The sequence below is a fragment of the Rattus norvegicus genome, chromosome 11, assembly GCF_036323735.1.
Source record: "Rattus norvegicus strain BN/NHsdMcwi chromosome 11, GRCr8, whole genome shotgun sequence".
Taxonomy (NCBI): Eukaryota; Metazoa; Chordata; class Mammalia; order Rodentia; family Muridae; genus Rattus; species Rattus norvegicus.
In genome coordinates, this window is record NC_086029.1 from 68,679,129 (window position 1) to 68,693,856 (window position 14,728).

Below are 14,728 nucleotides of genomic sequence, written 5' to 3' on the forward strand. Positions count from 1 at the left end.
AGCATAGTTTTTATCGTATGAAATTTGTTTAAAAATAGGCTTTCTGCCAACCCTATCCAGTGATTCATATGCCTGCCATTCAGAATGTAAACCATATTTTATCTGCTATTGATATACCTGACATTTTCTTTTGGAGGAAGAGCTGACAATTCTGTCACCAATTTTCTTATTATTTTGATAGTTATGCAGGCTTATAGATGAAACATAAACATTTCTAACTGTAACTCTGATATTGAATATTGAGATAATTGATTTTGGCTTTCACAAAGGGTAACTTGATTAGTTAGGGGACACCTGAAGGGGCAGTTAAAGTACACTTCTGGTGTGTCTGAGAAGATACTTACAGAGAACAGAGATGACTAGGGCTGTAGGCATTTAAGCCAAAGAAACTGGACCTCAAGATTTCTTTTACCAGGAGTAGTCAATTGTACCAGCTATAGGCTTCTCCAGATGTTGTCTCAGAGTCCAAGCCTGGAGTACAGTGAAGTAGCCCTTTATATGCAGTTTTAGCTTCTCTGTCTCATACATATGGTAACTTACATCTTGACTAGATGCTTTAAACTACTGGGCAATGAGAGTACGAGAACTTGGAATGTGCAGGGAGCAGGGACACGCTGAGAGAACTCAAGTTGCAGGTCCCTAAGGATACCTGAATGTTAGTCTGTTTCCTGCTTCTTTCCCTTGCCTGGGGTTATGGGGTACCACTGTAGGTCTTGATGTGTAGAATATATTGTCCTGGCTTCTTTTGGTCTCTTTGCCTCCTAGATGTCATGAGGAAAAAGACAAGTTCCACGCCCTCAGGCTTCTGGCTCCATGATATTATACACACTCGACTCCCTATCTGCCATAGAAACCTATGGCAACAGAGCAGGTAAAGAACAGACTGGGGTTGTTTGTTTCATGTGTCTGTCATAGCGATGGGAAGTTTAGCATGTCAAACATGGCAGCTAAGGGAGACCCTCAATACTCTAGGCAGAGTGCATGTCCTTGTTCCCAAACACAGACATTGCTATTTTGTGAAAGGAACGCACATCCTTATAATCACGCCCAACACAGCTAGCTCACCTGTAGAATCTGGTTTCATTGAAATCCTTCGAGGTGGGTTGTACTTTTTTACATTCCACCTGAATTTTCTCACAGCAACGGAAGTTTGAATAATCATGACTTTTGTGAACTCTTCTAAGCCTTGTATCTAAAAGTTAACGGAATCCATATTAATTTCTGAACGCCTGTTATACAATTACATGTTACTCTGGTAAGCTGGTATCCTAAGTCCTCAGCCCCCTAACTGCTGGGATGGCTGACGCCAGCCACCACACTTGGTTCTGCACATACACTCTTCCTGGATGCATTTGGGAATTCTCTTTCACACAGATTTTTATGGTAACTGCACTGGTTCAGTTTGCTTTCTTTCCTGACACCTGAAGATCAAGCCACACTAAATATGCTGCTGCCTATTCTAGCAGAGCATTGGAGACATGTTTTCTTTGCTAGCTATCAGAAATGGCCAGATTTTGCCTTTTACCTGAAGAGTGATAGGCGAGTACTATTGATCTTTAGGATGATGTTTTGTTCCAAGTCATTCTTAAGGATGCTTGGATATGGACTATACCTGGGGGACACTGTTGAGGGTGCTCATTCCACAACAGCATTTATTGTAAACATCATTTACTACCCTTTCCTTTTTTGATCTAGTGGTAGCTGGTAGGGCCATTTGACATTTTGATTGGCAGTCGGCAGACTCTGCCTTATGTCTTATAGTCTTGAGTTCAGCACTGCTAGACCCACAGCTTCTGTTCTAGTAACTCCTGTGATCCTTCAGAGAGAACTCCACTCTGACTGCATGGACCATGGCAGCCACAGCTGCTATTCAACCTTTAGCTCCAGCTGCTTTAGGAGACCTTGCTCTGATGTTCTAACCAACCGCCTCTCCAAGCAACTTGCATCAGTTTTACAGTATCCCACTTCAGGCAAAACAAGCCTCTGTCAGCTTGTGGTGAGCAACCTGTTCATCCTTTAGCTTTTCTTACAGAAGGCAGGAGAGGGAGCCCTCCCCAGTGACTCTGGGCAAAGTTTGTGTTTAGTCATAAAGACATGTGATTGGTGCACAGGACTGTGATTAGTATACTACAAGACTGTCCTATTCCCGTTCCTATGTAAACAAGCTATCTCTTAGCTTCTTAAAGTCAGTCTGGGAGGCCTGTTTCCTGTATGTTCTCCCTTACCATTGGAATGTTAGGTCTAAAATCTCTCTCCTACTTATGGTCTTACTTCAGATACAGCCAACAGAGGTAGCTGAACAAAAAGTAATCAGGAACCTGGGAATTCTCATTCTAGCAATGGTAGTGGCCACTGCAAAAAGGCTGCTGAAGGGTTGTGGAGAGATTCGGAGATGGTAAGATGGTGACAGGTGGCTCCTGTATTGAAAACACTGTGAACAGAGGGCCAAAGGCAGAAACCGAAGCCATGGAGATGGTCAGGCTGTGGTTGCTAGGAAACCAAGGATTATGGAGCAAAGAGTCCCTTTGAACTCCTAACAGTTTAAATAGCAAAGTGTTCATTTTTATATTTATCTTCTGAGTTGGAACAAAATTGCTGCCACTCTATTTAGTGGGGTTTCTCAGGACCTTCTAGAGTACTGTTGATACAGTCCTTCTGAAATGCATGAAGAAAGTGGTGGGGTCTCTTTTCCTAGGTGCCACCGAACTAAAATGTAACTGTGGCCAAAATTCTATACTGTGGTGTGTTTCATTGTAACTGTGGCCAAAATTCTATACTGTGGTGTGTTTCATTGTAACTGTGGCCAAAATTCTATACTGTGGTGTGTTTCATTGTAACTGTGGCCAAAATTCTATTCCTTGGTGAGATTTGCTGGCATAGGCATTGGACGGGAAAAGCTTGTGTTTAGGTTACTGAGTGCAAAAGCAGTCAATGAACACTAAGTGAATGGGCATGGCGTGGGTAAGTATGGGATAGTGGGCTGGAGGAAAGAAGGAGATGGGAGGGCAGAAAGCTCAATGGCAGTGGCAGGTTTTCCAATATCAATGCGTTTTTGGTGTTTCTGTACCTGATGGCATGTCACGGGAATTAGGAAAGGTGCCTTATAAATTTTTCGCAACTGGCAGTCTTCTGCAGATCCATGGATGAGGACAACATGGGTTACCGTTTCATCATAGATGTCAGTTTTTGTGGTCTTGGGTATGTCCCTTACGAAGACATTGCAGAGTTTCAACTGCATCTTGTAGTTCCAGTCCTTAAGGAGAAGCGCAGCCTTGTGTCATTAGCTTATAGTCAGTTTCTGCCCCTATCTTTGTGCAGATTTGCTTGGGGACCGGGGTAAGTAGGAAGAATTCAGAAGGACCCCTCTTACCTCAAAAGATAAGTTTTCCCGGATCTTTTGGGCAGTAATGGCAAGTCCGATTTTTTGCCACATTTTATATTTCATGTTAGGGTATTTTTTTTCAAAGCCTTCATACAAGTGGCTAATGGGAATAAAATACGTCTGGGGAAAAAAAAAGAAGATAGAATGTGACCAATTTGTGGAAGCCTGTGGCTGAAGAAATGCCTGTCATCTCCATACAGTGACATTCAAGCTAAGAACTAAGACGCATGTTACAGCCCAGAAATCTCATAAAATGCATTTATTAGCTTTATTATAACTCGGACTTGAAAAGTCTTTCTATACTTGAAAAGACACAAGGGTAGAAAGTTTCATCGTCCAAGAACGTTTTAGTCTGTTTGTTTGTTTTTCTTTCTTAAAACTGTGTTTCTAGGTGGAATCCGGTATCTGTACATCTTGAAATTAGAATACCAATCACCATCTTACATATTTATCTTTATTCTTTTCATTGGCAAATAATAGCTGTACATGACAATGAGAAAGAAATCAAGTTAATTAACATGTCCTACTTGCAGAGTTTTGTGTCCAGGACATTACAAATCTAGTCCTTTAACCATTTGGACATATGTATTATTATTACTGCATTCACCATGCAGTACAAAGAATACTAAAGTCTATTCTTCCAGTGAACTACGGTGTGCCCTTGACCAGCACCTTCCTTTTTCCATATACGTCTGGTAACCACCCCTCTGTGCTTTCCCAGACAAGCCTGCTGTTTTACATTCTGCATGGAGGTAAAAAACACGCACTATTTTTCTTTCTGTTCCTGGTTTCTAATATTTGCACAATCCTCATCCAGATCACTCATGCTGCTGCAAAAGTAGAATCTCGTTCATTAAAACATTTTTTATTGCTTTAATGAATGACATTTATGCTATAAGTTAATTAATTTGCACAGCCGCCATGGCACACCTGCAGAAATCAGGGGGGTAACCTGCAGTAAATTCTTTCCGCCCATCCAGTGGGTTCCAGGGATGGGACTCAGGTCATCAGCCTTGGTAGCAAGTTCCTGTACCGGTGAGTCAGTCATCTCTCGAGCCCATCCTTCTTTTCAGAGGCTGAGTAGCACTCCATGGTATGTATGTTTTCCTAAACCAAGTATCAGTTGCTGGGCACTGTGGTTGGTTTCATTTCTGGACTCGTGAATAACACTGCAATAAACATGGAGAAATAGGTGTCGCTCCACAGGATGCTGATTCCTTCTTCCTTTAGATTCTTTGTATTGACTTTCCCACTCCAGGCACACAGGCTGTCTTTCCATCCTTCGGTGACCTTCTCGATGCCTTTCACCAGTATCTTATTTTTATTCTAAAGATCTGCACTTTCCACCAAAACTTATTCCTTTGTAGTTATTCTGAGATTGCTCTTCTGACTTCTATTTTAGAGGGTTCACTCTTAGCCTAGAGTAACACACTTATTTTTGTATGTTATATCTTATGATCTTGTTGGGTTTGTTTGCTAGTTCTACCATTTTTAACATGGTTACCGGGCATATTCTCTGCATGAGGTCATTTCACCATCACTGACGGACCACATCCTTTCCAACCTGGATACCCAGTATTTATTTTGTCCTCTTGATTTTTGTGGCTCCGTCTCCAGTGTTCTGTTGAGTGAAAATGATGAAAATGTGTAATAGGAGAAAGGGACCTCTCAGGTTTTCCCTTTCATTACAATGTTAACTTTGTGCTAAGTATATGCATGCATGCATTCATGCATATATGTATGTATGTATGTATGTATGTATGTATGTATGTATACAGGTATATGTACACATATGTACACAATCTGCCTTTATCGTGTTTGCTTATTGTCCTTCTGTCTCTAACTTTTCAGGCTGTTTCTTATGGATTACTGATGAATTTTATGAGGTGTTTATTTATGAGGGAGCTTGAGATTTTGACTGCTGTGCTCTTGATGCAGCAGCGTGTCACCTTGACTGACTTGGACATCTTCAATCGTATGAGCATACTTGGGATACATCATACCTGGTTGTGATAAATAACCTCTTTTCTGTGCTTTTGTGTTTGTGTTTCCAGCCTTATTTCGAGAATTTTGTGTCTGTATTTGCCACAAATACTGGTCTGTGGCTCTTCTATTTTTGTTTTCTGTTTTTCTGATTTTAGTGTTCAGATGAATGCTGACCTCACAAATTCGGAAGAAACCTGTCCTTTTGCTATTCTTTCCTGCCTTCTTTGGTGCATCTTATGGTTAAGCTGTGCACTCTCACTTGACTTTCTCAGTTATTGTAAAGTAGCACTGGAAGTGCTGAAATGGATTTTCACATAGGTGTGAAAATAAATCCCTGGAGGGTTTGACACCATGCGGGCAGAAGCCAGTGCATAGCTTGTTTGTTTGCTTGTTTCTCTTCCCCTCCCTTCCTTTCTCTCCCCTTCACTCTTTCCTCTTCCACCACCCCATCTGTCTTTTATAGACAGGGTCTCTGTATTTAGCCCAGGTTCACTTCTAACTCACAATCCATTGACCACCACACTTGGTTTTCTGTTTACTTTCAAGACTCAGGTCCCTTTGATAGTCCTTCTTACATCATTTCTATCATCCCCATCCTAATTTGTTTTTAAACTTTCATCTCAATCTGTGTAGAGCAAATCTTAAACTCTCCATTTGACCATTTATTTCATGTTTATATTGTGCTGATATTTCCGATCTCTCCTATGTTTAAGGGCAGTTTCTCTTTAATTATGTATATTCGCCTTGAGTGAGTTGACTCTAACTGTACTCAGTGCTTTAGCGACTTGTCAGCTCAGAGCATCCTCTGGGCAATGTTAACATGTTTTATTCGACACATACTCCATTCTTATTTTCATGCCATCATCACTGTTTAATGTTTCTTTGTGTGTGCAAAAATTATAATCTCAAGAAAAAGCTTTCAAAATTTTATGATTCCAGATGACACTCTGTAGAGATTACAGATTCCCCTCCCTTCCTCTGAATTGCTGAGATTTGTTGCAGGGAGCTATTAATTATCTGATCACTGAGGCTCAGTGAAGGTTGACATTTATAATTTGCTTAGGTCAATTAATAGATGGCGTTAGGTGGCTTCCAAACCGAGTAACATGAAAGTAAGTTAATTTTGAAACTACCTCCACTTTGGATTTAGTGGAGGTAGTTTCAAACCCCTCCTCACTGACACAGTAGATCTAGAGAAGGCAGTGCTCCCCCTCATCACTGACACAGTAGATCTAGAGAAGGCAGTGCTCCCCCTCAGCACTGACACAGTAGAGCTAGAGAAGGCAGTGCTCCCCCCTCAGCACTGACACAGTAGAGCTAGAGAAGGCAGTGCTCCCCCTCATCACTGACACAGTATTATCTCGAGAAGGCAGTGCTCCCCCTCATCACTGACACAGTATTATCTAGAGAAGGCAGTGCTCCCCCTCAGCACTGACACAGTAGAGCTAGAGAAGGCAGTGCTCCCCCCTCAGCACTGACACAGTAGAGCTAGAGAAGGCAGTGCTCCCCCTCATCACTGACACAGTATTATCTAGAGAAGGCAGTGCTCCCTCTCAGCACTGACATAGTAGATCTAAAGAAGGTAGTCTCCCCCTCAGCACTGACACAGTAGAGCTAGAGATGCAGTGCTCCCTCTTACATTTATACAGTAGACCTAGGGAAGGCGGGGCTCAGACTCAGCATTGGTGGGGCAGATCAGCAGAAGGCCACTTTATGCTCAATCTTTGCTTTCATGGTCTGTTATTTCTGTTATTTATTCATTTAGTTGGATACTAGTGGTTTGAAATAATCTCCTTTCTGATAACTGAACCTTTAAAGTCCTTAAATGTTGGCAGTATTTGTTTTGTTATCTTTGTTTATTTGTTTTGACACAAGGTCTTGGTCTTACTTAGTAGCTTTAGCTGGCCTATGATTTCAGTCACTTTATTGAATACAATTTCACAATTCATCAAACTCACCATCTTCTGTAGGGCTCTTTACTTTCTGCATGGTGACTGGAGAATTGTGGGAGGCAGGGCTCAGGTTGCGTTTAAGGGCTGTCCTACTTTCTTTTCTGTTACTGTGATAAAATAATCTGACCCAAAAAATCATTATCTGGCCAAAGAGGTGTTTTTAGCTTCTCATTCCAAGTAATAATCCATCGTTTTGGGTAAGGTATGCAGGGCCTCAAGCAACTGGTTTCATCCCATCCATGGTCAAGAGCAGAGAGAGAATAAACTCATCTTGCTTACTTTATTTGCTCTTAGCTAAGCTCTCTTCTCTTTTACTGTTTACAGCCCCCTGGCTAGGGAACAGGGCCACCAACAAAGGGCTTCATCTTCCATTGGATAAAAGTCAATACAATCCCCTATAGATGCACTCACATGCCAGCCTATCATGCCAGCTTGATATAGGTCATTTCTAATTAAGACTCTCTCTTCCCAGACTGTGTCAAATTGACCGTTCAAAATAACTAGTGCATGGCCAACCTTATTGATTTCTCTTCTGAAGGCTTTCAGACTTCTCTTTGGACATGCCTGTTTATCATGATGGAAAACAACATCCCATGAATTTGGTGAGGTCTTGTGCTCAGTTATGGTGGGTTTGCTATGTATACAGTGCCTTTATAAATGCTTGCTAGGGTTTTTATTCAAATGCTAGTCACGCAGAACGTTACATGTATGTATTTTACTGTGCCACTACTTAAAGATGCTTTTAAAATTAATAGATGTGATTACTTTAGTTAAAAAAAATCTATCTAAAGAGATCTGAAAGGCTCTGGGAGAGACTGAGTAGCAGCATAAAGTCCATGCAAATGATAATGACGATTTTGTGTGTGTGTGTGTGTGTGTGTGTGTGTGTATGTATGTATACATACACAGACATGAGCTCATACATGTATATACAAATAAGCATCACATTTAAATCACTTATGACTGATACCTAGACATTCTGTAACTCTTTCAGGTGCCAACTCAGTTGAAATACTCCACTGACACTATGCTTGTTTCTCCCTGCTTTAACTACCTAAGCTAAAATATGAAGAAAAATTTTGGCCCTTGAGCATTAATCCAGAGACAAGATAGCAAACTCTATCCATCTGCAACCCTTGGACTTTCAAGCCTCTTTTCCACTTATAAAATATCTTTTCTTTAAGAAACACGTGCCCCTGTGAAAATTCAATTTCTTCTTTTACCAGACCTTCTCAGTCTTACCTACTCTATCCCTAAAATATTCGGCAAATGCTTTTAATATTAGTTAGACATCTTCATGCTTAGAATAATATTTGAAGGCTCTTAGAGCCACACTTTAAAGTCTCTTCACTTAGAATCCCTTATAAAAACATCACATACTTCATTTGTATTAAAAATGTCCAAGTTGTCTCCAATATGTCTCTTCATACTTGGTTTATTGGAAGTAGAGCACTTGCACATAGGTGTTATATCTTTTGTGTCCATTTGTACTAATATTCTCTCTCCCTTTTTCTGTTCCCACTTAGTGCCACTGACCTGAGAAAATGTCAGGTCATTTGTCCTTCAGAACGTCCTGCACTGTAGATAAATCAGATGATCCCCTCTTGGTTTCACTGACTTGTTTGTCTCCTTGTGTTTCCTGGAAAACCATTTCCAGATAATGGTTTTGCCTACAGGTTTAAAGAGCCTCTCGTCTTGTTTCTTCCCAGTGCTTTCATGGGTGAACATTATTCTTTTGGGGGCTCCTGGTATACTGATGATTTTGTCCTCAGTCATGTCTCCAGTGGGAAGGAGGCTTTTTAATCCACTCTGATCAGCTTTCCTACCAATACATTCCAGTGCTGACTCTTCCCCATTTTCCCTATCTGACAGTTTATGGCCCATTCTTTTCCTTTTCTTGTCCTCTTTAATAAAGACAATTTTATTGTGATGAATTCACAAATAAAAAAAATCACACAGATTAAAATCTTCATTTAAGTAAGAATTTGCTTAGACCTAAACTCTATACACATCTTAGTGAAACTTCCTAGTTAAATTCTTTCATTGTGGTGGGCTCACTTTTGAAACTATTTTGCTAGGGTGTTACTGTTAGTATCAGAAGCTGTTTCCAGCTAGCCTCTGAATCCAGTGATGATGTCACCCCTAGGCAATGGGGGTGGGCGCTCCTGCCTCTGTTACCATGGCAACGGCTGCACACTCCCTCAGGTGCATCATCTATGTGAGTCATCACCTGGGTTAACTACATCAAGGCCCTGATAAAAGACAGAGACCCGATCCATCTCTCTCTTTCTCCTCTTCCTCGTTTCTTTCCCCCTTTCAATAAAATACCACTCTTGTGGGAACTGTTCTGGTTTGGAGGGATCTGTGTAGGAACAGGTTGTTTTCAACTAACGATTATGTAAAGTATCCATTAGTAAATAATGAATGTTCCTTTATGATTTCTATTTAAAAATGCACATTGTCACTGGCCCCTAGACACATGCTAAGTACTAAAATATTCTGTTTGATAGCAGACATTGAATGAGATACAGCAGTAAGAGCGAGGAGCTGTTCCAACCTCCACAACAGTTTTGCAGGTGGCAGAATATTGCATCCGTTCTTTAGTCAAACAGTTTAACTCTCCTATTATTTCCCCGCTGAGCAGATATTCTGTGTGAGGCAGTGTATAACTTCTAGTCTGAGCAACCTCTGACTCTGAGGACACTCTATCCATCTCCAGGTGTGGCTTTGACCTTTTAAGCTGTTAAGAAAAGAGAAAAAAAAAACAAAAACGAATATGCTGGTGAATTTCTGTCACCTACATTTTCCTGCTTCAGGCTTAACAATTACACTCTATTTGCATCATCCTGGAAATAGTTCCCCTTAAAGTAAAGTTATTAACTTAGCAGTGACTTTCATACAGAATATTCTGAAACAGGTGGCTCTTTCTGACTTCTGTCTGTAGGCCAACCTGTACCCATTTTAAATGCTTGAACCTCCCACTCATATAAACACAAGAGCCACAGTTGATAAATTTAAATCTTCAAAGATGGTCCTTTGTGTAGTTTTATCTATTAGAAGAGAAGGGGATGGGGGATGGGGTAGGGTCTCAGTGAAGGGGGGACCAGGAAGGGGCAGTTTGATGCAAACAGACAGACAAATAAACAGAAAGAAAGGTATGGCTTGGAAATCTGCAGGTTGTTGTCCATTGTATCTGGTCTTGGAAAACTGCTCTCTTAAGAAAAAATCTCTTGGGACCCTCTCATCCCTGGTGTCTGGAACTTTCTAGTGGCTATCCCCAGTTGCCCATCTCCCATTGTACATATTTCTATGCGATTTTCTGACCCTCTGTACTTCTTTCCTGACCGTTCCAATACCTGATCCTGCTCCCCTTTTCCCCTACCCCTCTTGTCTCCCTCTCATTTTCCTCCCTCTACCTCCTGTGATTATTTTGTTACCCTTTCTATATAGGATTTAAGCATCCACACTTGGGTCTTCTTCATAAGCTCCATCTGATTTGTGGGTTGTATCATTGGTATTCTGAGCTTTTTGGCTAATATCCATTTATCAGTGAGTGCATACCATGTGTGTTCTTTTGTGTCTGGGTTACCTCAATCAGGATGATATTTTCTAGTTCCATGCATTTGCCTGAGAATTTCATGAAGTCATTTTTTAAATAGCTGAGCAGTACTCCATTGTGTAAATGTCCCACATTTTCTGTATCCATTCTTCTGGACATCTGGGTTCTTTCCAGCTTCTGGCTATTATAAATAAGGCTGCTATGAACATAGTGGGATATGTGTCTTTGTTGTATGTTGGAGCATCTTTTGGGTATATGCCCAGGAATGGTATAGCTGGGTGCTCAGGTAGTGCAATGTCCAATTTTCTGAGGAATCTCCAGACCGATTTCCAGAGTGGTTGTACCAGCTTGAAGTCCCTCCAACAATAGAGGAGTGTTTCTCTTTCTCCACATCCTTGCCAGCATCTGTTGTCACCTGAGATTTGATCTTAGCCATTCTGACAGGTGTGAGGTAGGATCTCAGGGTTGGTTTGATTTGCTGATGACTAAGATGTTGAACATTTCTTTAGGTACTTCTTAGCCATTCAATATTCCTCGGCTGAGAATTCTTTGTTTAGCTCTGTACCCCATTTTTAATAGGGTTATTTGACTCCCTGGAGTCTAACTTCTTGAGTTCTTTGTATATGTTGGATATTAGTCCTCTATCAGATGTAGGATTGTTAAAGATCTTTCTCCAATTTGTTGGTTGCCATCTTGTACTAATGACAGTATCCTTTGCCTTACAGAAGCTTTGCAATTTTATCAGGTCCCATTTGTCAATTCTTGATCTTAGAGCATAAGCATTTGGTGTTCTGTCAGGAAATTTTCCCCACTACCCGTGTGTTCCAGGCTCTTCCCCACTTTTTCTTCTATTAGTTTGAGTGTCTCTGGTTTTATGTGGACGTCCTTGATCCACTTGGACTTAAGCTTTGAACATGGTGATAAGAATGGATCAATTTGCATTCTTCTACATGCTGACCTCTAGTTGAACCAGCACCATTTGTTGAAAATGCTTTCTTTTTTTAATCACTGGATGGTTTTTAGCTTCTTTGTCAAAGACCAATTGACCATAGATGTGTGGGTTCATTTCTGGATCTTCAATTCTATTTCATTGATCTGTCTGCCTGTCTCTGAACCAACACCATACAGTTTGTTTGGTCTTTTTTTTTTATTTTTTTTCACAATTGCTGTAATATAGCTTGAGGTTAGGGATGATGATTCCACCAGAAGTTCTTTTACTGTTACTAGTTTTCACTATCCTGGGTTTTTTTTGTTATTCTAGATGAATTTGCAAATTGCTCTTTTTAACTCTATGAAGAATTGAGTTAGAATTTTATGGTGATTGCACTGAATCTGTAGATTGCTTTTGGCAAAATGGTCATTTTTACTATATTAATCCTGCCAATTCCTGAGCATGGGAGATCTTTCCATCTTCTGAGATCTTCAATTCTTTCTTCAGAGACTTGAAATTCTTGTCATACAGATCTTTCACTTGCTTGGTTAGAGTTACACCGAGGTACTTTATGGTATTTGCGACTATTGTGAAGGGTGTCATTTCCCTAATTTCTTTCTCAGCCTGTTTATCCTTTGAGTAAAGGAAGGCTACTGATTTGTTTGAGTTAATTTTATATCCAGCCACTTTGCTGAAGTTGTTTATCAAGTTTAGTAGTTCTCTGGTGGAACTTTTGAGGTCACTTATTTTAACCACTATTTGGTTCTCTGGAGTCTGATTTCTTGGGTTCTTTGGTATATTTTGGCTATTAGCCCTCTATGACTCAATAGAGATGAGTTTAGGCAAAATATGCAACAAAGAGGAGATAGAACCTGTAGAGACCACCTCTCATAGATAGGCACAGCCCCCAGTTGATGGATGGGGCTACCCACCCATGTCAAATTTGTTAACCCAGAAATGATCCTGTCCAAAGGAAAGACAGTGACAAAAAGGGAAACAGAGACTGAAGGAAAGGCCATCCAGAAACCACCCCACCTAGGGATCCATCCCATCTGGAGACACCATACCAAACACTACTGCTGATGCCAAGATGTGCTTTTGACAGGAGCTGGGTATAGCTGTTCCCTGAGAAGTTTTACCAACACCTTATCAATACAGATGCAGATACTTAAACAGCCAACCATCAGACTGGGGACCCCAATGAAGAGCTAGGGGAAGGACTGAAGGAGCTGAAGGGGATTGCAACCCCATAGGAAGAACACTAATATCAATTAACCAGACCACCCATTGATTCCAGAGACTAAACCACCAACCAAAGAGTATACATGGAGGCAGCCATGGCTCTAGATACATATGTAGCTGAGGATGGCCTTATATGGCATTAATGGGAGGGGAGGTTCTTGGTCCTATGCTGGAGGCTTGATGCCCAAGCATAGGGGGAATGCTATAGCACGGTGAGGCAGGAGTGGGTAAGTGGGTAGAGGAGCACCTTCACAGAGGTAAAGGGGAGGAGGAAGAGAGCAGATGGGATTGGGGGGGGGCTGTTGTGGAGCAGTAACCAAGAAAGAGGACATCATTTGAAATGCAAATGAATAAAATGATTAATAAAAATGTAATAAAAAGTATGTCTTCATTTTATAACATGAAAAGTCATAAATTCTTCATTTTGCAAAGTTCTTTTTTTTTTCTTAAAAATAAACCACTTGAATGTTCACAACCACACTTGTAAGCATCCCTGCTTTACCTTTACCATGCCCGAAATTATTACATAGATTCCTTCTGGTTCGTCGCCTTCCTCAAATATGTTATTTCCGCAGTCAAATGTCACAACTTTTGCTTTTTCCTAAAGAAAAGAAAAGAATTTGGGATGTTGATCTTATACTTTAATAGAACTTTTATACAAGTAAAAACTCAATAAGATCTAAGAGATTGTGTTGGTTCCAATTTTGTGGGAGAAAAGAGGATTATAAATGCACACAGGGGAATTTGGAGATCCACAAATATAAATTTTTTATCCAAATCTCATACATGTATGAGGAAAAATAGTCTAGAAATAAGAGTGGAGTGGGAGAATGAAAATGATTCATCTAGGTGAAAAGTCACAGGTAGATAAGGTTAAGGATGTGTCCATGTCTCAGGTGCTCTAAAATCTAAGTATATAACAACCCGTTCTGAATACTTAAGGGGAAGTTTAAGGTTGGAAATGAACGAGCACTGAAAAGAATAACATTAAAACGCATGAGGTCTATTGATGCACCCATTCCGCAGGTAATCAGTGAGAATGATGGGGTGGATGTTCCAAAGATGAACAAAGCCAGGCCTGGTTGCTCATGCTTGTAATCTGACATTTGGGAAGCTGAGGCAAGATGAGTGAGACTTTCAAGCCAGCTTGGGATACAGAGCAAATTCTTTCTCAGAAATCATAACGATAAAAACAAAAGAGAAAGAAAGAAAAGGAAGACGAATGAACTAAATCTGGCGGGGCAGGGGCAGAGATGTAAAATTACTTGCAATATGACATACACACACACATAGCAAACAGTCATAGCACGTTTCTCATTTCAAACTAAAGACAACACGATGGAATTTTTGTGAGAAATTAGCCTGGGAACCTGGATCTCTGACTATGTCTGGTAGTTTGCAGGAGTGCAACATGTAAGGGTGGATGGAAAAGGGTCTAGGATCAGTGATCATTTCCAAGAAATCACACAGAATTCACAGATGAATGGAATTGGGAGAGGGGTTAGTGTGTGTGGCACCATCAATAATTCAGCATATACAAAATAAAGGGCATGTGGCATGTGGGAAACAGAGGCTGAAGGTGGAGAGGCAGGTGGGAGGCAGCTTGTACTGGGGCTTTGGGTTGCATTCAGAGAGATGATGATTATAGCCTATAGATAGCAAGAGGGCAATTTCAG

General features: G+C 40.7%; 1 protein-coding gene across 6 annotated transcripts in view; it reads right to left on the reverse strand.

Annotated features, from left to right (window-relative positions):
• The window catches only part of Slc9c1 (solute carrier family 9 member C1), a 66,495-nt gene that overhangs the window by 4,749 nt on the left and 47,018 nt on the right, over positions 1-14,728 (reverse strand). For all 6 annotated transcript variants that reach the window (XM_039088182.2, XM_017597925.3, XM_017597926.3 and 3 more), the window contains 5 exons: positions 13,555-13,653; positions 9,878-10,060; positions 3,371-3,502; positions 3,068-3,253; positions 1,066-1,192 (listed from right to left, as the gene is read on the reverse strand). In XM_039088182.2, coding sequence (XP_038944110.1) covers positions 1,066-1,192; positions 3,068-3,253; positions 3,371-3,502; positions 9,878-10,060; positions 13,555-13,653 — 727 coding nt within the window. The remainder of the gene's footprint in view (positions 1-1,065; positions 1,193-3,067; positions 3,254-3,370; positions 3,503-9,877; positions 10,061-13,554; positions 13,654-14,728) is intronic.